The following is a 26,199-nucleotide window of genomic DNA, read 5'->3' on the forward strand; positions in this document are numbered from 1 at the left end:
ATATTTGAGTGGCAAAGACTCCTTTATGGAGCCTATATACTTTAGTGGGGGAGGTTTATACAATTAATTTTATCTGTATTGATTTTATTTTTAAATAATTTGTATTGGGGGTTTTTTTTTTATTGGTATCATTCGTAATTTTTATCTCCTCAATGGGGTTTGTATCTCATTTTGAGCATTTCTGTTATTGTGAGAAAGAAATGTTTCAATAAATAAACGATAGTGTTCCTTCTTACCTCTCTCTGCTTGGGAAGCTGTCAAAATAGATTTCTAAGCATATGAAGTATGAGACCATGAGGCAAGATTTTACACCCCAGATGTGGCTGTGAAGTAAATTCTGTATCTGAATGAAAGCTAATTCCCTCCCCCCAATGCACCTGAAAGACATTAATTCATACCCACATTGGTATGATAAAGAATACATTAATATGGAAACAGATTTTTCCTCAAATCACCTTGAACTGGTTTCTACAAAACTAAGCACAGGCACACTAGTGAACAGCATTGAGAATTTATACTGACAGAGCCCATGCTATTCTAGTTCTGTGGCTAAATAAAGATTTCATTGTCCAGTGCTGTTAATTAAGCTCTCTTCCTTCTTACAGATGATAGATAAAGATCAATTGGTTCTCCCAGTCTGTCCCTTTATTCTGATCTACTCTGCTAATGGTATATCCCAGCTGGCAGCAACAGACACTTGTAGGATTACCACTCCTTATCCTACTTAGCTTTTTTCTTCTCTACTAGCCTGGGTACATATGCAAACAAGTTCCCATACTTAATCCAACACTCAGCAGCGTCCTCCCCCCATGTTTTACCACCATTCAAACTACAGTGTCTTGTACAAGTCTTCACAGCCTTTTACATTTTTCACATTCTATCTAAAAATACAAATCAAATTGTATTAAAGTAGGAGCTTGTTTCATTGATGTACACAAAATCCTCTACACTTTCATACTTAAATAATTATAGACATATTCTAAACAATTACAATAAAAGTACATTAAGTCTGGACTCCATACGTCTTCACACTCTGTCACAGCAAACCCAAATTAGCGTCAGTTCAAAAAAATCCCTCACCCACCTCAACAAGGTCCATAACAGATTAAACAGGGCACACCGGATTCCAATCCCAGCAACTGAGCTGATCTGAATACTCCTGGCTGAAGAATCAAGCTGTTTCCATTAAATGAAGAGAATTTGAAGCAAAAGTAAAAACATGCCGAACAAGGAGCTGCTGAAAGAACTCCAGACTAGCATTATCCAAAAGAACAGATCGGGCAAAGACTATAAGGAAATGTAAATGTGCCTTGTGTCCCTTGGGGCACTATCAGGTCCATCACTGTAAAATGGAAACAGTTTGGAACCACTAAGACACCGCTGCTATCCCTATCCCTCCAAAGTTTGCAGCTGTTGGTTAAGGAAACTGCTACGGGAGGTCACCGTGAGGTCTAAGGTCAAGAACTACAGAGATCTCTGGAGAAAATGTCAACTCGTCAACAATTTTAAGATTATTCCACAAAGATGGTCTGCACCAGAAAGTGGCAAAAGGGAAGCCACTATCAAAGAAAAGCCATATATGTCCAGTAGGGATGTGCATTCATTTCATCCATTTCATACGTTTCCTATACAAGCATGTAATATGAAACGTATGAAACATATGAAAAGAATGCACATCTAATTGGCATATAATGGGAAATGTATGAAACGAATTAAACGAATGAAACGAATGCACATCCCTAATGTCCAGGGACCTTCATTTTCAGTTTGTAATTTATTTTTCCTGGAAATGTATCCATGTTTATTATTACAACAAGAACAAAAATATTATTTACCTAGAAAAAGGCAAGCCATTTTCTTTCATTGATTTATCCCATTTTTATTCTTGTTGCACTGAACACTAAAATTTACAAAAAAATAAACTAAAAACTAAAAATCAAAGTCCTTAGAGAAGTTTACCACAGATAAAGGAGGTCATGTCAGGCATATTATTTCCATTAGGAAAATTAATAGACTCATGTGGGATAAGCTGGAAAATCGATGTAGATTTCCAACTATATTACTTGCTTGGGATAATCCACATATTGCAATACTGTGGCTGGCAGAATGCATTGCTAAGACAGAAAGTTGGATGCATGATAATTTAGTTCTTAATTTAAAAAAAAAAAAAAAATCTGATGTTTTATGGGTAGGCTGCAATGTTAATGTATTAGATTCATTTTCAGGCAGGACTGTGATCTTGGAGTTATCTGTAACATCTTTTTCCTTGTGATCACAAATCAATTCTGTCGTAACCCGTCTAGTGAGGCACCTTAAATATGTTCTGGCTGAAACTAACTTTAGAAGCACTAATGTAGTGTTCTATTGTAATGCTCTCTATATAGGCCTTACTAAAGTGTAGTTACAGTTAAATCAAAATATAGTAGCAAGGTTAACTTCAGGTTATCATCGCGGGAACATATCACCCTGAACTTGAAAGGTCTTCATTGTAAGTGAATAAATACATAAGTACTAATGTTGTCTTTCAGAGTCAGCAGCTAGAGGCTGCACACAAACATTATGTACAGAAATGTCGGCAGCTAGAGGCTGTGATATGAAAGAATTATCCAGTCCCTCACCCACAGATTGGTTTGATAGAAACAAGGGACACTACCGAGAGCTACTGCATTCCAAACTATACCCAGAATACTTTAATAAAGAAATCATGAAATGTACTGAGTAGGAACGCTGCTTGCAGGTGTTGCCTTGAAATGGGCCACCTCCTTGATGGAACAAGATTCATACATAGCCTGGGATGCATTTGTCCAAGAATTTAAAAACATGTTCTCCAATCCACTACAGAAACACACTGAAGAGAGAGAGATCTGATACAACATAGGCAAGGGGCAGATTCTGTCCTCTCTTATATAGCCCACTTCTACTAACTACAAGCAAATGAGGGATGGTGCGAGGAACCCATGTGGTATCAATTTCATCTTGGATTAAGGAAGGAAATCAAAGATGAGCTGGCTTGAACAGAACCACCTACATCTCTGGAAGATTTAATAAATACAAATATTTATATCAATATGTACCTAGGGGAATACCAAGGAGAGCAAAGAGGGTTTTTGGGATGATCATGCCCGCCGCCCGCCACCCCTCGCTGCTGCTGAATTCTTCACCTACTGCATATGAGGAAAACACTCCTGAGTCTTTGGCAATAGGTGCTCTTCACCCCAGGGAGACAGGCTCACGGGGTGAGGCTTGATGACCTCAAGCCCAACGTCTGTAGTGTGATAGTCTTTGGCACATCATGGTCCAGTACCCTCACCATGAAGCTGCACCTCAAAACATTATGCCACCCCAAAAGGGATCACAAATTTTTGGTGACATGCAAACCAGAGCATCTCAAAGGGATAATTGAATGGGAAAAAAGAGCATGACAGCTGGGCATGATAGCTGTTGGAACTTATGGAACAGATCAGTCAAGCCTGCATCTCTGAGATGGGTGACATGATGATGATTACTGTTTTTAAACTGGATAAACTGGACACAGCAGTAATACCTGCCATATTTCAACTGGATGAGGTAGTTAGTGCATCCAGAGGGATTTAGAGCGCACAAAAGAGAATCCCAAGATTCACAAAAGAGTATCCCAAGACTTACAAGAAGGGCTACTTGTGGATCTTGAAGGGACTGCAGCAGATTATAATATACCAACAAAAAATCCCATGGGGCCTTTGTTTGTTGGGGGTACTTTTGGCAGAAGAAAGAAAAAAGTCGCCAGCAGCAGGCATATATATATATATATATACCCACACACACACATATATATGAATCACAATGATGAGTGGGCTAATTCTTCAGGAGGACAAGATAAGGCCAAGAGTCAACCCCAAAGGGATCAGGCATAGGGAAAAGGAACAAGCAGAATGCCTCGAGTATGGAATCTTTCTGAGACTTTTCAGACCAGTATCTCGTGAGGGGGACTTGAAGTTCACAGACACAGGATCTGAACTGAATATCAGAATGGGTTTTGCCCAATGTTGGCTATGCCATAAGGTCAGCAGAGCTGCCACTGAAACCATCAATGTAGCTGGCCGCTAGGGGTTAGCCCCATATGTTACTGGTTTTGGTTTTTAACTATCTAAGACCAACATTTTTTTTTTTAAGGAAATCCTGATATGGTAAGATAAGTCTGGTATTGTTCCAGGAATACTGTCAGGACCAGCAGGTCCCAAACCAGTGACTGTGGGAGTAGCAGGATAGAACTTTAGCAGGGAGAGCCATACTAGCTGTGAAGAGCTAGGAAAGTAGTTTTATCATATCCTTTATATATTAAGGGCTTGGACATACCTAGTGAAACCCTCATTGATCCAAAGGGGAACCCATCCCTGATAGCACACCCTGTTTAAACCCTTAGCCAGCAGATATTTACTTGACTCTGCTATGTGCAGTTCTTTCTCATCTTGATATTTCTTTTAAATTATACACATATGCCATACAATTCTTCTTTCCAATCTCTTCGACCATGGAGGGTGCCTTCCAAAAACTGGCCTTCTGCAGGTCTCAAATCAAATTATTGGCTGTTAGTAAATTAGCTTTGAACATTGACACAACCGAGGATTATCTTATCTTGGGAGCTGCCACTCAATATTGAAAATGTCATCTTTGACAATCATTCCATTCCACCTAAATCTCAAGCCCATGACTTGGGTGTGCTGGTGGACTCCTCAGTAACACTTTGTGCTCATACTGACTCACTTATTCAGGCCTCTTATTTCAAAGTACAGCTGTGACAATCTATTAAACGTTTGTCACACCGATTTCCAAACAGCAGCTCAATCCCTCATGCTGTCAATTACTGTAATGCTCTGTTCCTTGGTATTCCCCCATCTGATATAAAAGTTTTCGGTTATTTCAAAATTCTGAGGTGCGTTTAATCTCTAATACCCCCCCACGAGATCATATAACCCCAGTATTGTTAAAAGTGCACTGGTTGCCGGTTGCATAGAGAATAAAGTTGAAAGTTCTCACACTCGTTTTTAATGCCCTTCATAATCTCGCTCCACCTGGTATCTAATCATTGATCCATGCACGCAAGACATCTCCAATCTTCAACAAAGCTGCTGCTGGAAATTCCTTCCCTTAACACATCTATTTGAATCAAGGCAATGGATATTTGACATAGCTGGCCCAGCACTTTAGAGTGTACTGCTTGAGGATTTTTCCCAATTTAGAAAACTTCTTAAAGCCCATCTTTTCAGTTCTGCTTTCCCTACCTGAGAATGTAACATGGCTTTTGTTAAATTAATTTGGTGCATAATTGATTGATTTTGTTTTGTGATATTGTTCATTATGCATTGATAAACCTGTATGTTAGTTGTAACCTGCTGAGATTGGTGGATCATTGGGTTTTAAATAAACAAATAAACAAGAAAGTCTCTGCTGGCACAATGAATCCATGGGCCCGGTCTGTAAGAAGTGTTTTTTTATGGGCTCGTGCCCCGTGCACGAAGGCCCAACGTTAACGGCAAGGCTGCTGCGGGGGGCGAGCCACTAACCTGCCACGACGTCTGTTCTGGGTGGTGGGGGCCACGCGCCTGCACAGCCCAGATCAGGGATGCGGTGACGAGAGAGCATGTACAATGTCATCAGAGTGTGACACACGCCCGATGGGTTTCGTAGCTCCGATAAAACGCTGACCATCATTTCCAGCCATTCCTTTCCTCCGGCGGAGTCAGCACATTCTCCACCCATCCACCCAAAGCATAAAAAGATTTTCTGTTTCTCTTTTCTTTTCATTTTGGATATTTATCATGTGCCTCATCTGATGGCATGTGTGTGCCCACATTTGTTGGCGACAGGTAGATCGAACATGTTAGCTAGTTACGTGTTAGATATGGCAACTATGTTTACTTTATCAGTTGTGTAGTTCAAAAAAATAATCATACTTATTTATTTACTTTATCAGTTGTGTAGTTCAAAAAAATAATCATACTTATTTATTTTATTTATTATTTATTTGCTTTTATATACCGACATTCATTGGGGTATATCACATCGGTTTACATGTTAACGTGGAGAATAGTAAGACTAAGGTGTCTTATTATTATTACATTATAACAGGAGCAACTCAACAATTAATATAATTACATTTTAACAGTGGGCAACATTGTAACAATTAATATAATTACATTTTAACAATGGGCAACAATGAAACAGGAGTAATTTAACAACTAAAATAATTACATTTTAACAGTAGGTAACTCAGGCGTTGATACCTAGTATAACTCTTCTTCCCAGTTCGAGCACCCCTGTTTTATTGTAACTTTTCGCTATCTTTGTTTATGTTAATGTTATTTCCCCCTTGTTCCTTGTAAACTGATATGATATGATCTGTATCATGAATGTCGGTATAAAAAAGCTCTAAAAAAAATAAATAAAACTAACAACATAGGGAGGAGAACAGGGTGGAGCTTAGGTACGCGAGCGTATGATGGGGCCGGATAGAATTGGGAGGATTGCATTGTATCATAAAATTGGGGTTTAACATATGGGCTGGTAGGCTTTTAGGAATAACCAGGTTTTTAGATTCTTTTTGAAAAACTATGTGGAGAGTTCCAATCTGAGTTGTGCTGGAAGTGTGTTCTATAATGAGTGGCCAGCTATTGATATGGTGTGTTCTCTGGTTGTGGTGAGGTGTGCTTATTTTGCGGAGGGTATGTTTAGCAGGCCTGTGCTCTTGGATCTGAGGTTTCTTTGGGAGTCATTGAGATGGAGGACATCTTTTAGCCATTCCGTATTATTATTGTAGATGGATTTGTGTAGAAGGGTTGGGGCTTTGTATTGAATTCTGTGGGTTATGGGGAGCCAATGAAGGTCTTTGAGGATGGGTGTGATGTGGGAGGATCGACTGCTGTTCATTATGGATCTGGCTACTGCATTTTGGAATAGATGAAAGGGTTTGAGGGAGGATGAAGGGAGCTCGAGGAGGAGGAAGTTGCAGTAGCCCAGTTTAGAGAATAAGAGGGATTGGAGTACTGTCCTGTAGTCTTGATTGAAGAGGAGGGACTTGAGTTTCTTGAGGACTTGTAGCTTGAATAGCTTGAAGAAGCCCTCTTATTGTTGCGTTGATATGTTTTTTTAGGTTGAGTTCAGAGTCCAGTGTGATACCTACGTCTTTTGCTTCAGTGATACAATGGCTGATTGGTTGAGTGGGTGTGGGGTCTTGTGTGTTTTTTGTGAGGTGCTTGTTTGTTATGTATAGTATTTTTGTTTTTTTGTGATTGAATGTGAGGGGTAGTTGAGAAAGGAGGTTTTTTTATTTGGGCTGAGTAGGAGTCCCACAGAAGTAGGGTGTGTTGTATGTTTTCTTTCATGGGGTGTAGTATCTGGACATCATCGGCATAGACAAAGTAGTGGAGATTGAGGCTAGAGAGGAGTTTGCAGAGGGGGAGCATGCATATATTAAATAGGGTGGAGGAGAGAGAAGAACCTTGTGGAATGCCATGAGGGAGTGGGAAGTGTTTTGATTCACTGTTTAGTCATACTTTATAGGATCTATTAGATAAGTGGGATTCAAACCATTTTATGGTGTTATCGCCTAGTCCGATTTCAGTTAGCCGGGTTAGTAAAGAGTTGTGGTTGATGGTATTGAAGGCGGCAGAGAGGTCCAGTAGTATCAGGAGGTAGGAATTTCCGGCATCAAGATCTCTCAGGGTGGTGTCTGTGAGGGATGGTAGTAGCGTTTTGGTGCTGAGTGATTTCCTGAATCCGTGTTGGGAGGGATAGAGGATTCTGTGTGTTTCCAGATGTTCCGAGAGTTGATGGTTGACAATTTTTTCCAGGATCTTCGAAATGAAGGAAAGGTTCGAGATGGGTCTGTAGTTAGCAGGGTCGGAGGGATTCAGTTGTGATTTTTTTAGAATGGGTTTTATAACGGCACATTTGAGGGCTTTCGGAAAGAGGCCTTGTTCGAGGGATGTATTTATTATGTTGGCTATAGGTTTGGTGATGATTTGAGGGATTAGCTTGAGGATTTTGACTGGGATGGGGTCTAGGGGGTGGGCGGCTAGGTTGATTTTTTGTATAATCTTTTTGACTTCTGTTGAGGCTATGAGGTCGAATTTGGTCCAGGTGGGGGGGAGTAGTGTTGTGGGGGTTTGGTTTTTCAGGCATGCTGGGGGGTTGGTTGGAATTAGTTTTGATATTTTGTCTGTGAAGAATTGGGAGAGTTCATCGCAAGCCTTCGTGGAGCCTTCCTTTGTTAGAGGGTTGTGGCTTGGTTGGGTCAGGTTGGAAACAAAATTGAAAAGGATTCTGGGGTTGTATTGGTGAATTTTTTTTGAGTAGAATTCATGTTTGGCTTTGTCAGTGTCTATTCTGTATATGTGGAGTAGTGTTCTGTATCTGTCGAGGTGAGGTGAGGTGGGGTGTCTTCATCTTTTCTCTGCTTGTCTGAGAAGTCTTTTGTTTTGTGGGGGTTGTCCATATTGATTACTTTGGAGATGATTGGGCATTTGGATTTGGCGATATGCATGTATAATAAAAATATTTGTCACAGCTTTTAGCCGGGTGCACAAGCCGTGGGGGGCCAAATTGGTACGTCTTGAGTGGGCCCCCTTGCTAGAAAGATCACAGTGGGGAGCTGGACGAAGGGGCTGCACCCTGGATTCTTTGGGTCGTAAGCAAAAGCGGCTCGTGCTTGTCATGGTAGTTCAAACGTTAAGATGGGACCTTATAATATTTGCAAAATGCTCCTTTAATTAAAGCTTTGTTGTGAATGGCTATTGTGCTACATCTAGGTCAGACCCTGATCATTATTGACTTTAGAGAAACTACATGGTTTCAGAAAAGTATGTCATATTTTTTTTGCTGCACAAATCCCACATATGTTAGTGATGAATGTTATTTGTAAACTTAATTGTCCCACTAAGATGCTATTGTAAATGTAGTTTAGCTTAACTAGTAGCCATTTATGTATACTGTGATGTATATGTACCAACCCTAGTAAACAGTTGTGTCTTGCATTCTCTTCAACAGGACATGATGTATGCCTGAGTAAGTCTCCTTTGCCTTGATCAGGAGCAACAAAGTAAGTACAATTTTAATAATTTTGAAAATTTGATTTGATATATGGTAAATTGTTCTAGTGCGTCTCCTTTGCAGACAACTCCCCACCTACTTTAAAAATATTGACTCCATTTGGTTCCAGGAAAAATGGATTAGATCAAACAGACAAACTAAGCAAGAAGAAATATATTCAATACAGAGATGATGGTTTGATTAGTTTCTGGATTAGACCCTTACTATACTGCAGATATAAACATAAATTAAAGTATTATACTTAAGAATGAGATTTACAAAACATAAAAATAGTAAAATGTTCAAATGCTTTTAAAACTGTAATTACCTTAGTATATATCACCACTCAGCAATATTACAATAAATAGTGCTATTCGTACAACTTCAGTTGCACAGTACATGCACAAACAAGCTGAAGACAGTAAAGCTCTTTTAAAGATATGGAATGTTTAACTTTGTAAATGCAAACATCCTGCCACAGCTAATCCATCTGCCCCTTCTGATTCTGCATCTCTCTCTGGCAATATCAGCAGCCGCATCTTTACAGGACATTATTTTCTTCATCAGCAAATCAGTGAAGCGAGCTCACCCACTCTTCATGACACTTTCATCCTCATTTTGCATTCTTATAGAATTAAGTAATAATATAGCTCTTCTAAACAATCCTCAACTGATTGGAAACAAGTCACTGGATACAGCAAGACAGGCATCTACTTTAATAATCTCTTGATTATATTGATACGGTCTGAAATGTCTAATAAAACTGTCAATTCTTCACGTGAAATGAGATTAATTTTCAAAGGGGTTTTTTTTTTGGCAGTGCTGTCTTAGAATTTAATATGACCAGAAAACTGTCCCAGCAAGGTCAAATCTGATAACCCAAGGGCATAAACTGGAAGATTTAAGGATGAACATTGGATTGATTGCTCATTCCTAAAGATAGTTAATACTGCCTGTCAAAGATGTAAAGTTTAAATCTGTGATATTTCTCATGATATATATTCTTTGCAGTGACACATTAGCTCATACATACAAGCATTCAAAACATATATGCCATATCAAGCTATTTCTATTACTTTTTCACATTTCTACCATTTCTTACTTCAAAATCAAATAAGAATATGCTTTGTTTTAAGAGACTGCAGTTGAAGATGGTTAACATATTTATCAGCCAATGCACATAAATTCTTGCCAACTCAAATCTGCAGGTAATAGGAAGCAAGGCCACAGCTTTTATTATATTAGTATCAAACTTCTACAGGATCAAAATTCCACTTACAAGTGAACAAGCAAAACATTCTAGGTCTGCCCCCCCCCCCCCCCCCCCCCATACACTCACAGATTGGTCATTGTGCATTCCACTGTTATCAATTCCAGATAGCTGCTTATGATTACTAGCTCCAACCAAAGCACATACTGGGGCTACTGGCCTGACATCAGTAACAATCCAGACAAGGTAAGGTAGCCATGCCTTGTGGCTGTCCTCTGCCAATACACCACAACCTGTAGTAATACTAGGGAATGGAACAGCTCCCCTATGAGGAAAGACTAAAGAGGTTAGGACTTTTCAGCTTGGAGAAGAGACGGCTAAGGGGGGATATGATAGAGGTGTTTAAAATCATGAGAGGTCTAGAACGGGTAGATGTGAATCAGTTATTTACTCTTTTGCATAATAGAAAGACTAGGGGGCACTCCATGAAGTTAGCATGTGGCACATTTAAAACTAATCGGAGAAAGATCTTTTTCACTCAACGCACAATTAAACTCTGAAATTTGTTGCCAGAGGATGTGGTTAGTGCAGTTAGTGTAGCTATGTTTAAAAAAGGATTGGATAAGTTCTTGGAGGAGAAGTCCATTACCTGCTATTAATTAAGCTGACTTAGAAAATAGCTCTGCTATTACTAGCAACAGTAGCATGGAGTAGACTTAATTTTTGGGTACTTGCTAGGTTCTTATGGCCTGGATTGGCCACTGTTGGAAACAGGATGCTGGGCTTGATGGACCCTTGGTCTGACCCAGTATGGTATGTTCTTATGTTATGAAATCAGCTGGCCTCCCTCTGACCCACTATGGTGCTTAGGCTGTGCTAGATCAAGACCTGAGCCCCAGATTTTGTCCAGACTCTGAAAGAAGTACAAAGCACTGAAGTGTTTTCTGTGAACAGCAAGAGAAAGAATCTAGGGCAGACCAGATGGTGAACCTCCTCCATTTAAGGTCATAAGGCTTCCCAATGGATTCTTTTCTAAAAGCCAGAAATATGAGACATATTATCAGAGTAACGTCTTGTAACATCCAAGTTCTGAGGGCCACAGACTGTCTATTGGGATACACTGGCTGTTACGGCTATGGCTGCTGTGCAACCGCCTCACCACCAGGGGTCCCTCTAGTGCTGGCTCTCCTGACAGGCCCAGTCCATCTCCCCTGTCCACTCTATGTTCTGGGCTTTCCCTTATAACCCTGCCTGACAGTTCCCTCGGTGCTTCGGCATCGAGCTCGCCTGGGCTCCCTGCTCTAGCCTTCCTTGCTTGCTGTGCATGTGGTCCTTGGACCTTGCTTTGCCTAGCCTTGCGTGGCCTTCGGGCCTTCTTCCTTTGCCTTGTGCGGCCTTCAGGCCTTCTTCCTTGTCTTGCCTTGCGCGGCCTTCTTCCTTGTCTTGCTTTGCCTTGCCTTGCGCGGCCTTCGGGCCTTCTACCTTGCCTTGCGCTGTGTGTGCCTTTGGGCCTTCTACCTTGCCTTGCGCTGTGTGTGCCTTTGGGCCTTCTACCTTGTGCTGTGTATGGTCTTCGGACCTTCTGCCCTGCTCTGCCCTGCCGTGCGTGTGTGGCCTACGGGCCCTCTGCCCTGCTGTCTGTGTGTGTGAGGCCTTCGGGCTCTCTGCCCTGTGTCCGTGTGTGGCCTACGGGCCTTCTGCTCTGCAGTGTGTGTGTGTAAGGCCTTCGGGCTCTCTGCCCTGTGTCCATGTGTGGCCTACGGGCCCTCTGCTCTGCTTTGTGTCCGTGTGTGGCCTCTGGGTCCTCTGCCCTGCCGTGTGTGTGTGAGGCCTTCGGGCTCTCTGCCCTGTGTCCGTGTGTGGCCTACGGGCCCTCTGCTCTACTGTGTGTCCGTGTGTGGCCTTCAGGCCCTCTGCCCTGTGTCCGTGTGTGGTCTTCGGGCCCTCTGCCCTACCGTGCATGTGTGTGTGTGGCCTTCGGGCTCTCTGCTCTGCCGTACGTGTGTGTGTGGCCTTTGGGCTCTTTGTCTTTCTACTAGCTGCCCTGACCCAGCCTGGACCCAGACACTGCTACCTGCCGCCTGCCCTGACCCAGCCTGGACTTTTACACTGCTACTTGCCGCCTGCCCTGACCCAGCTTGGACCCAGACACTGTTTCCAGCCATCCCTGTCTCTCTCCACCTGGAGCCACCCTTCTGGGTGGTGTTCACTACCCCTGAACACAGCCCAAGCGAAACACTGGCTCTTCATGAGCACAGTTCAGGAAATTATCAGCTTGCTAAATCCCAAATGAGTAGAAACTAAATCTGCCTCAGCCAAAAGGGATATAATGATCATGGTTCCCTGATCCCTTCCGAGTTTAAATAAAGTTTCTGCCACCAGAGATATGGAAGAATATGTGAGCAAAAGACTCATGTGCTGTTAGTCTGCCTTCAGATCTTCTCCTGGAGCAAAAGACTGTTACCTTCTTGTTGCAAACAAGTCTACTTTGAGTATGCTCCACACACAGGGACTGCTCACCATGGTAGAGATGATAAACAAGTCTGCATGCTAGGATGTTTGCTCTTCTTGCCAGGTACATGGCTTTTAGGGCCATTCTCTGCAAGATGTGTTGCGTAGGAGGTGGATCCTTGGGTTGAGGTGGGGTTGACGCAACCCGTAGGTGAGGGCTTACGGGTCCCCACCGTCAGCAGGCGGAGTGGGCTGAAGCTAGAAGCCACTGGAGCTTCACCTATACCAGCCCACGTTCCCCTCGGGTTGAGCCTTCGGGTGCTGGAGCTGGCAGGACTTAGGCGGGCCTCATGGTTAAGTACAGGTAGTAGATGGTTCAGCCCAGAGGCAGCAGCCAGCAGATGGCGTGGTTCTATCCTGGACGGGATATGGAACAGTAATTCAAGCACCAAGGAACAAGAAGGAACTGAAGGTGCCTGAGCAAAGGGAAGCCGAAGCCTTATTAGTCCATGTCCAGAGGATTGGCACAAAAGTGTCACTGTCAAGCTTGAATGGAAGCTGGCGGCACTTGGAAGGCGTAGCAAGCAATGTGGAACTCTGGACTCAAGAAAGTCGTTCGCAGCAATGGTCAAGGCATGGAGAAGGCAGGCGTAGTCAGACGTAGCAATGGTCAAGGCACGGAGAAGGCAGGCGTGGTCGGACGTAGCAATGGTCAAAGCGCGGAGAAGGCAGGCGTGGTCAGATGTAGCAATGGTCAGGCTTGGAGAAGGCAGAGAAAGTCAGGTGTAACAGTTTTCAGGCTCGGAGAAGGCAGGCAAGATCAGGCGTAGCAGTGGTCAGGCTCAGAGAAGGCAGACAAAGTCAGGTGTAACAGTTTTCAGGCTCGGAAAAGGCAGGCAAGATCAGGCGTAGCAGTGGTCAGGCTCGGAGAAGGCAGGCAAGGTCAGGCGTAGCAGTGGGCAGGCAAGGTCAGACATAGCAGTGGGCAGGCTCGGAGAAGGCAGGCAAGGTCAGGCATAGCGATGGTCAGAACCAGGAAGTCAATCAGCACACAGACGAGACGAAAACAGAACAGGAACCAGGAATTTGAAGAAACAGGAACACTAAGCAAGGCTCACGGAGAAGCAACGAGTATGAGGAAACCTGGAATAGGAGGCCAAGGAGACCTGTTGCAAAGGCAACGCTTCAGTGCGAGGCCTGAGCATTTAAGCGCTGAGGGAACTGACATCAGCATCCGGGTCCGCGGCCAGGTTCTCGCCATGGGCCCTTTAAAGGTTTCACTGGTATGCGCGCGCGCCTAGGGAGGGGTGCGGTGCCGCCAGCGGCGTCTCTCTGCAAACCCCACGAAGAGGCCCGACGGATGGAGGCATCCTGGCTGGAGGTCCCAGGAAGCGGAGTAGGGATGGAGGTGCTGGCGGAAGTCCAAGGTAGGGACTGGCGGCCCACCACCACCAGCAACGAGGAGCTGGAGCCCGAAACTTGTGTAGAGAGGTAAGAGGACCGCACCGCGAGGGCTGCTGCGGGCGGCGAGTGTAACAAGATGGCCCAGTTCCACACTTTGACAGTTTCCCAAAACAGGAGGATGGAGCCTGTTTCTCCCTGCTTGTTCTGGAAGAATATGACCACATGACTGTTTGCACAAGGGCAATTTTGTCATATACCTAATTCTTGGTAGCTTTTAGAGCATACATAACTCCAGCAGGTTCATGTATAACCTTTTCTCCTGAAGACACCAGGAACACTGGATGTAATGTTTTCAGCTCAGGTTGGAAGTGTCTGTGGTTAGGATCATTTAGTGAGAAGTAATCTGAAATGGTAAAGCATAATTGCTTACCTGTAATGGGGGTTCTCCATAGACAGCAAGATAAAACAGGCCTTCAAGTGGATAATGTGATATATAATGGTGCTGACTTGGATAAATGTCTCAGAGCTCAGTAATACCAAGAAGGTTTTTCTGAGAATATGCAGGACTTTTCATGCAACCATTATCTGAGTCCCTTCAGTCTATTTCACAGCTTAGGAGACAACTGCCTGGGAAGGTGGGTGAGTCTGTATGTCTGATTCGTCTTGCTGTCTACAAAGAACCCTCTCTGTCGACATGCAGGATGAATAAGCCACACAAGTGCTGAATCCAGTTGCTGAGGGTTCCCTATTTATATTTAGATTCTGGGTTCATAAGGCAACCCAGACTGGAACATAGGAGGGGTTAACTATTAACTGAAAAGTCTTTGAAGAACTTCTTGCCCAAACACACTATTCCTTCAAGTCCATATTGTCCCATATGTGACATCAGGACCTATCCCCAAGGTGGTTGTCAAAAAGAGAACCGGTCCCTAGGGTAGAGTACACGGGAGCTATGTTTTTATCAACAGAGAGCAACACCACAAGTCCATAAATTCAGGGCTAAGTCATATTCTCACAAGAAACTGCTGAGATACAGTGGACACCTAAAAGCCAAAACAGTTTGACCTAGCAATAAATCACGAAGGTAAGCTAAACATGCCAGTTAAAGTTATAATAACCGCAGTTCCTGCTGAGTGACTTTCCAAAACTCCCACAGTTATCCTTCTCCACAGAAGGGGTAAATTAATATAAACACAGAACGTACAAAAAGAATTATTTTCAGGAGCCTCCTGAGAAAGAAGTTCACTGAACAACCTGAGAAAGAAGAGCTCGGGGAAGCAGAAAAGATCAAGCTTGGCCATTCTGAACACCTCAAGCAATCTGGGGGCATTATGAAGGTATAACAATTATCATAGTAAATGATGGCAGAAAAAGACTTTATTTATTTATTCTTTTAATTTATTTATTTTTATTCTGACAGTATATAGTAACTGCCACTCCTTGCAGGTTACCCCATGCCTTCTGTTAGGGCAGTAACTGCTGCTCTGTGCAGGTTACCCCATCACAGATTACCTCTTTATCTTCTTTTCCATCCTTTAGCCACCGGGGATTCTCTGTGTTTCTCCCAAGCTCTTTTTAAATTGCATTACAGTTCTCATCTAAACTACCTCTATCGGAAAGGCATTTTTTACATCCACCACCCTTTTCCATGAAGAAAACTTTCCTGATGTTGTTCCAGAGTCTAATCCCCTTGGAGCTTCATAAATATGACCCCTAGTTCTACAGCTTTCCTTCCATTGGAAAAGGCTAGATTCCCATGCAATTAATTACACCCTTCAAGTATATGAATGAATATACAAAGCCCCCCCCCCCCTGTTTTCTCGCTCTCCTTCGGCGTATACATATTTAGGTCCTTAAGTCTCATCTCATATGGCTTTTGATGAAGACCCCACACCATTTTGGTTGCCATTATTTGGACCGCTTCGATCCCTTCTCTATCCTTTTTAAGATACGGTCTCCAGAACTAAACATAATATTCCAGAAGAGGCCTCACCAATGACCTGTACACCTCATTTTTCCTGCTGGTTATACCACTTTCGTTGCAGCCCAGAGCACTCTTCTGGCCTTAGCCATTACCTTATCACATTGCTTTGCTGTACATTTTTGTATAATCTACAATTATACCTTTAAGCCAAGTTTGGGAACTGTATGTGTATTTCTAATTTGAATCCTGCAATTAAGTTGTGCAATAAAAGACATATAGCCAAATTGTTTTTTTTGTTTTTTGTTTTTTTTTACTAGTATGGATTCTATTGCTAGGGTAACAGAATCCCTTGTTTGAATGATGAATTTGCAACAGATTTTGTGTGACGTCTGTACAGTGGAATAGTTATGTTGGAGAATGCAGGCAAATGTATTAGTGCATTATTTATTTATTTATTTAGAATTCTTATATACCGACATTCCTGTAAAGAATACAGATCATACCGGTTTACAGTGTAACAGAACTGTCGTGAGTGGCGATTACATAGAACATAAAATGTTAGAACATCGGAACATTTTGTACATAAAATATTAGGGCATCAGAAGAATGGGAACATTGGGAGAATGCAAGGAACAAATGGAAACCTTATAAACTGAATGCGAGGTGACTATAAGATGTTAATGCCGTAATATTGTAAAAGACTTAAGCCTTGAGGCTAGGTTTTAGGGGAGTAAAGAATTATATTTTAAGACTGGGCAACTGAAACATGGGTCTTTTTTGGATACTGGAGTTTCAGTTAACATAATGATTGACAAAAATATTAGGAGAAAGAAGAAAGGTTAGTTTTGTTTATTTTCAGGAATAAAGTTGAAAATATCAGAAAGTGAATCAGGTGGTAGTGATAAATGCAGCATAAAATTACTTTACCAAGATATGAATTACCAGCAAATCAGGAGAACCCATGTGGTAAGCCTGTGTTTTTTTGTTGTTGTTTTTTTTTTTAACAAAAAACATTGGTTATTGTTTTTGGACTTTCTAGGTGATTTGCTGTGGCATAATTTGGGAACTAGTGAATGCCTAGAAAACAGTTGTGCAATGGGAAGGGGTGAAAAGATAACTATGCTATAGCTCTACATGTTGGCCAGTTTCAGATCTTTAATGCCTTTGTAGAGGATATAAGATCCATTTCCCCTGTTTGTTTATATAAAACATTACCACCCAGTTGTTCATCTGGATCAGAATTATCTTCCCTGACAGCATACTGACGAATTTTCTTTAACACTGAAGACTGCTCTTAGTTATAGCAGGTTGACCTGATATGATCTTTCCCATTTCATCCAAGTTCCTTGGGTGTGGAGGGACAGTGTATTAGCTCCACATTCTGATTTTGACTTATTTGATGTTGAGGTTGATGGAATGGAAGTTATTGAGTCAAGTTGGTGTGCATCTTCCACCAACATAGTAAGCCAAGAGCCCAGAAATTTAAATTTACTAGTGAGGACAACAGTTGCGTCAGCTGGTCTTACCGGAACTTAAACATTCACTGGAGTTGACAAATGCAGAGATATACAAATGGAGTTATAAGAACTATGGCTGTCCTATAGTCTAGCAACATTTTGATGGAGCAAACTGAAGAATATGGTCTGTCGTGCAACTCAATATAATCCCTATCAGAGGGCCTACTCTATGATCTGAGAGGAAAACTATTCCCACCTTTGTATCTAGAAGGGCTTCAATGCATTGAGCATGTTGAGATTGTTGAGAGGCTGACTTTCATTAGTTTATAACGAAACAGATTGTAACAGGTGAATCATCATCTGAAGAGTTTGTTGGCTTCATTTGAGGAAGAACCTTTCACTAACAGCTGTGCCTTTGATGTAGACAAAAGACGTCCAGTCTTGGTTCCCGGTTCTGTGCAGTGGAAAGGAGACTACTTTGGAGATGTTTTAGTTATTTATTTAATTATTTTTACAAATGCATGATACAAGAGATCCTCCAGAGGCAAGATACTCTTAGGTAGTTGAGGAGAAGAATCCAAAGAAACTTCCATTGACTCTTCCTTGTCTGACCATTCTGGAGACTCTCTCCATGAATATTCTAATAATTCAGAGGTGTGTGTCTATGCCTCCTCTAGATCTAGAGAACATAGTTAGTTTCCTTTGTTTCAAAAGAAAATTATGGAGTTTAGGGTAACCATCTTGAAACTTTCCTTCTTCAAGATTTTGTTCAATGCCCTTAGGTCGTGGAGGGAACACAATCCTCTTGTCTCTTGGGGGTAGAAGAATCACTTAGAGTAAAATACTTGCCCTCTCTCCTATGGTGAGAAAGGTTCTGTAGCTGAAAATTTTCTCCTCCAAGGAGGAGAAAATTTTCAGCTACAGAATGGCTTAGCATCCTTAGGATGGTCCATTCTGAATAATTCCCAATAGGTGTAATCTGAAGTCTTTCTTTATAATTCAAAGAACCCAGTTGTCAAAGGTTACATTAGGCCAGGGGTGGGCAAGTCCGGTCCTCGAGGGCTGCAAACCAGTCGGGTTTTCAGGATATCCTTAATGAATATGCTTGAGAGAGACCTGCATACACACTGCCTCAGTTGTATGCAAATCTATTTCATGCATATTCATTAGGGGTATCGTGAAAACCCGACTGGTTTGCAGCCCTCGAGGACCGGACTTGCCCACCCCTGCAATAGGCCAATGTTTTATGAAAAAAACTCAATCTTTCTCCTATAGAATAGACACTGGAATTCTGGGTATCTCCTCTGGATCCAATCAAAAACTAATTTCTGGTTTTGACTGGGTGATAGTGTGGGGCTTAGAGCTTCTTTGATCATGTTGGCCTAGAGCTCTGGTGCCTGAGATGAATAGATTCTGGAAAACATATATATATATATATTATTTTTTTTTTTAAAGAAAGATTTGCATCCTCAGGATCCATGCTGGAATCTCTGAGATGTGGAGGGTATTTCAGAGGCAGTGGATAGGATCTGACATGTAGATTAGTGATCTTTCATGAGTTCCACCAAACATCTCTGAAAAAATATCCACCAATATAAAACATATATGAGAGACTCTTCCACATATCTTCATGAAGAACTGAGAACCACAGCCATGGGAGTATGTAGACATCCATTGCCTTGGCAGAAACTCTTGATGCTATTTCTTATTTAATTATTTGATCCTATTTCAACAAATCAAACCATAAACACTAGATGATTTTCACACCCTTCATCTGTTTCAGTCAGTTGATGGAACTCCACCTGTTCTCTTAAGGAAATCTTGGTGAAATCTTGGGTCACTTCTAAAATTATGTGCAAGTAGTTTTCCCAAGTACATCTGATAAGAAACTATGGGGTAATGTTTCTTTTTAAAGAGGTTCAGGGTCTAAGAGTCATATCCAGCACAAAATCTTGATTTTTTTAACCCTATTTGCACAGATTTAACTAACACTCTTAGATGAGGTAACTAGAACCTCATGTTCCCCTTTCCTACAGAGAGGAACTATAGTGTGTGAAGTCTCCCATATTGTTTTACCATACATTTTGAAAAAGAAGGCAAACAGGCATTGCCACCAACGACTTGGGAGCATCCAGGTATCTGACACACTTAGGGCCTCATTTTCCAAGCTGCTTGCACGCGAAAAGTCCCTTATCGCGTGCAATACCAGGATGGGGGCGGAGTCGGTCCCGGAAGAGGAGTCGTCGGGGCATCACCGGGGCCGACTCTGCGCCAACACCGCGGACAGCGAAAAGGTAGGTGCCTTTTCGTTGCCTATTTCGCTCCCAAAGCTACACCTCCTATGGTGGCGCTATTGGGTGTGAAACTGGCAGCGATCGCACTGCGACAGTGCGATCGCTGCCGGCTAGCGCAGGCCCACCCCCCATCCCTCATCTTCTAAAGTATTGCAGGCCTGCGATACTTTAGAAAATGAGGCCCTTAGGGAAGTAGAGATGTTCGACATTGAGACCTTGATGTGCCTAGTATGCCCAGTAACACTGGAAATTCTCCTGTCTAACACTGCTTTGAAGAATGCAAATGAAAGCATTAAGATTGGCCTTACAGGGGAGTGACCAGACTGGATATCTGAAAACTGACACAGTGTTGTCTGGCGACAATACAGAGAAGCCAAAAGTCCGATCTGGATTCTTTTATTGGATAGAGACACAAAATTTTCAAACAAGCCCGACTCAGGCCGAGTTTCGCCCTCTTACAATGGGGCTGCGTCAGGGGCTACAACATACAATAAAATAAGACATACTGATAAACAAATAAAAATCAAAATCATAAAACATAATTAAAACAAACATATAAAATGGTAACATGTATATATGTGGTGTAACATATAAAATTGAAAAATGGTATTAAATGTATATCTGGTAAAATATCAATTATCAAAATATATTGCTTTTACCTCAGCTTAATCATTTCGAGGTTTCTGAGTGTCCGGGTTTCAAATTGTAAATATGCATCAAATGGTCTATAATATGTTAATAAAAAAAGGAATTAGTGTTAATAAGATATATATTAAAAAATGTATATTAAAAATGTAAATGGAATTGTAAGTATGTAATTATTAAAATATATATACCTCTAGTCGATAATTATATCCTGTGTCGCAAAATGCTATTACAAAACAAACATTTGCATTTTTATTTTTTATTGCAGTATGGTGTTTGTTTTGTAATAGCATTGGTTTAATATTTTTTGCGGGTGAGCATGTAGATTCTAGCAAAGAATAACCATCACACATATAAATAGTGTTTTTGTTTACAGTAATGGTATTTTATAATTTTTAATTTTTCAATACTCTTTACAGCATTGGAGAGCATTGTTTGTTAATAATACTGCGGCACAGGATATAATTATTGACTACATCGATCTACATCACCCCCTTTTCTGTATATTCCCTCCCACATGAAATAAGGTAAAGCACTGTATTAAATCATGGGACTGAAAAGCTTAGGTAATGTTCTCTTTCGAGGTATACTTGAAGCCTTGTTTTGGGTACCCACTCACTATTACTGAACATATGGTCATTTGTCTGAAGACAAAACAGTTCCACCACGTTGCCCACATGAGTCACAAAACTGTGTTTGGCATTGGACAGGTTATTCCTAAGCTTTCTGAAAAGGGCAGAAACTCTTCATGTTTGGCATTTCTGCTCTGAAATAACCCTATAATTCCCTTTAGTTGGTTATTGTCTGCCAAGACTGTTGGACATTATTCTTTTCTTCTGCGGCTCCACAGACATCAAAAAGGTTGATCTTCTTTTTTTCTACAAGTTCTTTTATCCTAAAGCCTTAAGTTTGCAACTATTTAGTTTTTTTGGCAATGTTGAAGTTTCATTTTTTTCTTTATCAATTGACTGAACCAGCCTACAATTTTCTTCAGCATCAGCACACTGCCCTGACATTTTTTCATCTCTTTGAATCGCCTTTTGTTGAAGACAAACGTCTTCATTTGATTTTCCCTTGGCAGTTTTTCTTACCATGTCTTGAGAAGCAGGCTAATAGCTTCAGATTTTTTTCCATGGGCAAACAGAAAATGTCCATTATTGACTACCACAAGGTTTCTACAAATGTCTGGGACAAGCTATGATGCCTCCAGCTGTGACATCTTTGGAAAGATGTCACCAGAGCAATTCAGGATAGGCTTTGAGCCTTCCTTGTTGGTAAGCTAACATCCTGATCTTCAAAATTTGCGTCAAAGGTTCAGCTTGAAGAACACAAAGCCATACCAACTGCTGGTAGCCCTGATTTATTTTAGTTACTATTTAAAATTATTGTTTTATAAAGTTGTTTTTGTGATTGTATTTGCTATTTTATTTACTTCTATGATTTGTAAAATGTTACAATGGCTTGTCTTAGTGACGGTATAGAAAACTTGATAGATAAATAAATAAATAAACCAAAGAAGTCTCCAACTTCCTGAGTCCAAGACTAAGCCCAGGAGTCTAGTGAAATTATACTCATTCTGCTGAAGCCAAGACCAGGGCTCTGAAAGTTCAATGAAAGAGCAGAGGCATTGAAGCTTTGACATATCTCTTTACATAAGTCTGAGAACCAGGCAGTGTAGGAGGTTCTGCACCATCCAACATGGCCATATGTTTAGGTAAGCTTTATTTATTTTATTTATTTGTTTGTTTTTATATACCGACATTCGATCAAAATATCACATCGGTTTACATATAACTGGTGTAGAGTTTATACATGAGACCAAGAATAGAAAGTAGACAGCCAAAGGAGTAAGGTAGATGCTGAAGAGAGCTGCCGAGAGTGCTGAACCTTGAGGAACACCAATAGAGATGGAATATCATGAAGAGGCTGAGAAGGCTATTCTGATTTGCATTCTGTCTGAAAGCTATGAAGAAAACCACTCCCTTTTGCTTGTCAAACAAAAATTCTGAGCCAGAAAGAGTGCATAAAAATCCTTTTACAGAAAAAGAGGCAAAGAGGAGGGTAGAAAAACTCCCAGCTCAGCAAAAGGAAATATTCTTTAAAATGGATCTTCAAAATAAAGGAAGGGTCTCTGACTCCACAGCCTTCCTTGGTTTAACTTCTAAAACCTTCAGAAGCTTTACCCTCCAACCTAACCAAAACAGAGGACAGCTAGAAGCAATGATGCCCCTGCAAGGGAAACTAATATCTTCCACAACATAAAAGAGTAGTTGGATATTTATATATTACAGGAGCTTACCATTTACCTTCTCCCAAATAGGGGAACCAACAACTCACACTATTACCATGTTTCTTCCTAAAAGCATATGAATGAGGTTCCTGCTTTACATATGCTCCACCCCAACTCCGCCCCCGAATACCAAATTACTAATTTGCATTTGCAAATCGCGTTAACAGCTGTTAACGCGATTTGCGAATTTATCGCACGCGGTAAAGTGCTTGGAAAATGAGGCCCTAAGTTCCTCAGATCAGGGAGACTATAACCAAGTGAATCATCTTGTGAATCACTGTGCACATTTACCATTATATAAAAGCAAACAATATTAATATTCTTACACTTATCACATAGTTTTATTTCAGTGCTTCCACTGTTGCATATATCATTAGTACATATATTTTATACCATTTTGATGCTTTCAGGATTTTCCTGATCAATTTTTAAAATAATAAATTCAAGACAAAATATGTTACCTGTGTTTCAACACCCTGTTCAAGCAAACGTTTAGCTTGATTTTCTACCTCAAGCCGAGCTCTTGCGATAAAAAGTAAGTCATTCTCTATCACTTCTATTCCAGACAGATCAATTCCCTGAGAAAGATAATCTGTAAAAAATAAAAATAAATATGACTATTTTGTAAAAACAAACATCTTAAATGCTGAAACATTCTAAATATATATATGCTGGCTCTAATTAAACACAGAAAGCGAGAAACCCTTTTGAAACTATGGTTCTTGAGATTTATACAAGAAAATACCAACATTTCCATTTACTGTTTTTCTGTCCTAAATCATCTCCTCTTTCTCCCAGTATAAACTGAACTATACTCTTCTCTTTTCATACAGGGAGATAAGGGGTGATCATGACCAATTCTAACTTTTGGATTTTCGTACCCAATATTTAATGCCTCATCCTCATGCACAATTCCTTGCCACAGGTCATGAATCCAGGCTCACAAGGAAACTCAAGCAATCTGCATATTTTTAGAGTCCTCTTTCTTATTATTTTGCACATTGTAAAATATTTTATGGGATGTTTTTGGAATTAAAGTATGATAGGAAAATCCCTATAATGTGGCTGGTTGCAAAGGTTCTGCCCTTGTTTTCTATCTTAAAACAGCTTCATGTTGTAGTCTTCCTTGCTCTGTTTCCTGTCCAATTCATATTCCTAAACCTTATCTAGTTCAAATGAAATAAACCTAAGTGGGGAGGGGGGAATTAGCATTGTAACATAAAAAAGAATGATTTTGTGTTTCACCATGCCCTTAAACATCAACGGACAATGCAGCCAACCCCCCATGACCCTATACAGCAGGATTTCAATTCTCAGATAAAAGGCATTTTATCCAATTGGGAGTAAGAAAAGCCACTTGTCATGTAACACCTTTGCGCTACCCCTAATACCCACCAGGCGTCAAGTCTTGGCCACTTGAGGATCACAATAGGCAGTGCATAGGCCTCACCTGTACCTGCACATGTGCCCTTAACTTGATAATCTCCCCTGCTTGCCTCTGGACAAGTACCCTGTCCACAAGCTATTCCCAGATGGTTTCTGGGGACACTCCAACCTAACAACAACCTAGAGGTCTACAGTTCCCAGAAAGGGCAACCATAGATATCACACTAAAATCCCTGGGATCATATAGTAACTTATCTTACCTGGGCTATTGTCTAGTCACAAATGTAGAGTTAATAAACTAAAAATAAGGGAATAAGAGAGGATTTTCAAAAAGGGTTTCCATAGTAACACTAACTACTACACTTAAATTAACTTGTCTACAGAGTTAAATATTTCCTCAATCAGATCTGAGAGTCCTATGCAACATTTACCTGTCAATACACAGCTGTTTCTCTCAAGCTGAAACAGTGGCTCTCTCTGTCAGTTGTTAACTGTCTCTAATTGTAACTTAGCAAGATACAACACTGTCAAATCATGTCGGCAGCTTTGTGCTAGCTCAGGATTAAACTCCTTTAGCTTCAGCTATTAGTAGCTGTAGAACCCTACACTGTTATGCTGCCACCGGCTGCCTCACTTAAAAATCTTCAGGAAAAATAGTATTCCTAAAAGGGAGAGGAATTTCACAGGGCAGACAAATAATGACATTAACAGCTAAAACCCCTGTTTCATTACACCCCTAGATTAGCTCAGCAGAATTAATTTACAATTTTATAATGCCTCAAATCTTGATTAAGAGAGGAAAAGTCGAGGACTGAGGCAGCAAAGAGATAAGGGATTAAAATGCATGGTATTTTTAAATCCTAAACTGGTATTAAAAAGACACCCCAATTTTTTTTGTTTGTTGCATGTTGACTGGAAGGGAACCTTGTCATTGTCAAGGTTTCAGAGAGTATAACATGGCATGAAATAATATAATGCGTTCGAACAACAAAAGTCCAATCTACTTTATGTTTTGCCTTATTTATTTATAATCATTTGTATCCTGCACCCGCCAAAGTTTGGGGTGGGTAACTTAAAAACATACATTAAAAAATTATATACAAAGCATTATCACAATAACTGACATATTTTGGACAATTATTGTCGGGAGGCTGAGAGCTTGCCTTGGTTTAGCAAGTGTTTTTTAAGAGCTCAAATTAGGGGGAATGAAGTCCTTGAAGGCAAGATTGAAAAAATGTGCCTTGAGACTTTCCTAAACTCTTTTGGGTCATTAATACTGCGGAGGTATGTGGGAAGTGAATTCTATAGTGATTGAAAAGGCTCGTTCTCAAGGTGGAATCTAGTCAAGTATGGCAGGGTACAGGGATTTCAAGGAGCTGTTGATTGCAGGAGCAGAGAGCTCTGATGAGTTTATAAAACTTCAAAACAGTAATGGTCCATGGAGAAATAAGTTGTGAATGATGGAGGCTAGCTTATATTTAATTCGCCATTGGGAGCCAGTGTAGTGTAAACAGTACAGGGGATATGTGATCACGAATGATTGTTCCAGGTAGAAAGCAGGCAGCAAAGTTTTGGATAATTTGAAGGGGTCGAATTGCGTTTTGAGGTAAACCAATAAAGAGAGAGTTACAGAAATTTGGGGAAGAAAAGATAAAAGATTAAAGGTTTAAATTGGACTTGATGTGGCGGAGTAATTTAAGCTTTGCAAAGCAGCTCTGTGCTACGTGTGAGGCTTTAATAAGGATGGGTCAACTGTTACTCAGATTGCGTACGTTTTTCAAGATATGGATTGTCTGGTTATCATAGATGAAGTTATCTGGTATTGTGAATTTTATGGACCGGCCTAGAATTGGAATTTCAGTCTATATTAGATTGAGGGCTAGACAATTATGGGAAAGCCAGCTTTCGATACCTGACAGAGTGTTGCAAACTCAATGGTAGCATTCCAAGAGAATTTCAGGGGAAAGAAGAACTGTATATCATTGGTGTAGAGTTTATACATGAGACCAAGAATAGAAAGTAGACAGCCAAAGGAGTAAGGTAGATGCTGAAGAGAGCTGCCGAGAGTGCTG

At 41.0% G+C, this 26,199-nt stretch overlaps 1 protein-coding gene across 1 annotated transcript in view; it reads right to left on the reverse strand.

Moving 5' to 3' along the window:
* Window positions 1-26,199, reverse strand: part of COG5 (component of oligomeric golgi complex 5) — a 585,636-nt gene that overhangs the window by 304,739 nt on the left and 254,698 nt on the right. Inside the window, 1 exon segment of the mRNA XM_029617284.1 lies at window positions 23,203-23,333. Coding sequence (XP_029473144.1) covers window positions 23,203-23,333 — 131 coding nt within the window.

Source organism: Rhinatrema bivittatum, chromosome 9, assembly GCF_901001135.1.
Source record: "Rhinatrema bivittatum chromosome 9, aRhiBiv1.1, whole genome shotgun sequence".
NCBI lineage: Eukaryota > Metazoa > Chordata > Amphibia > Gymnophiona > Rhinatrematidae > Rhinatrema > Rhinatrema bivittatum.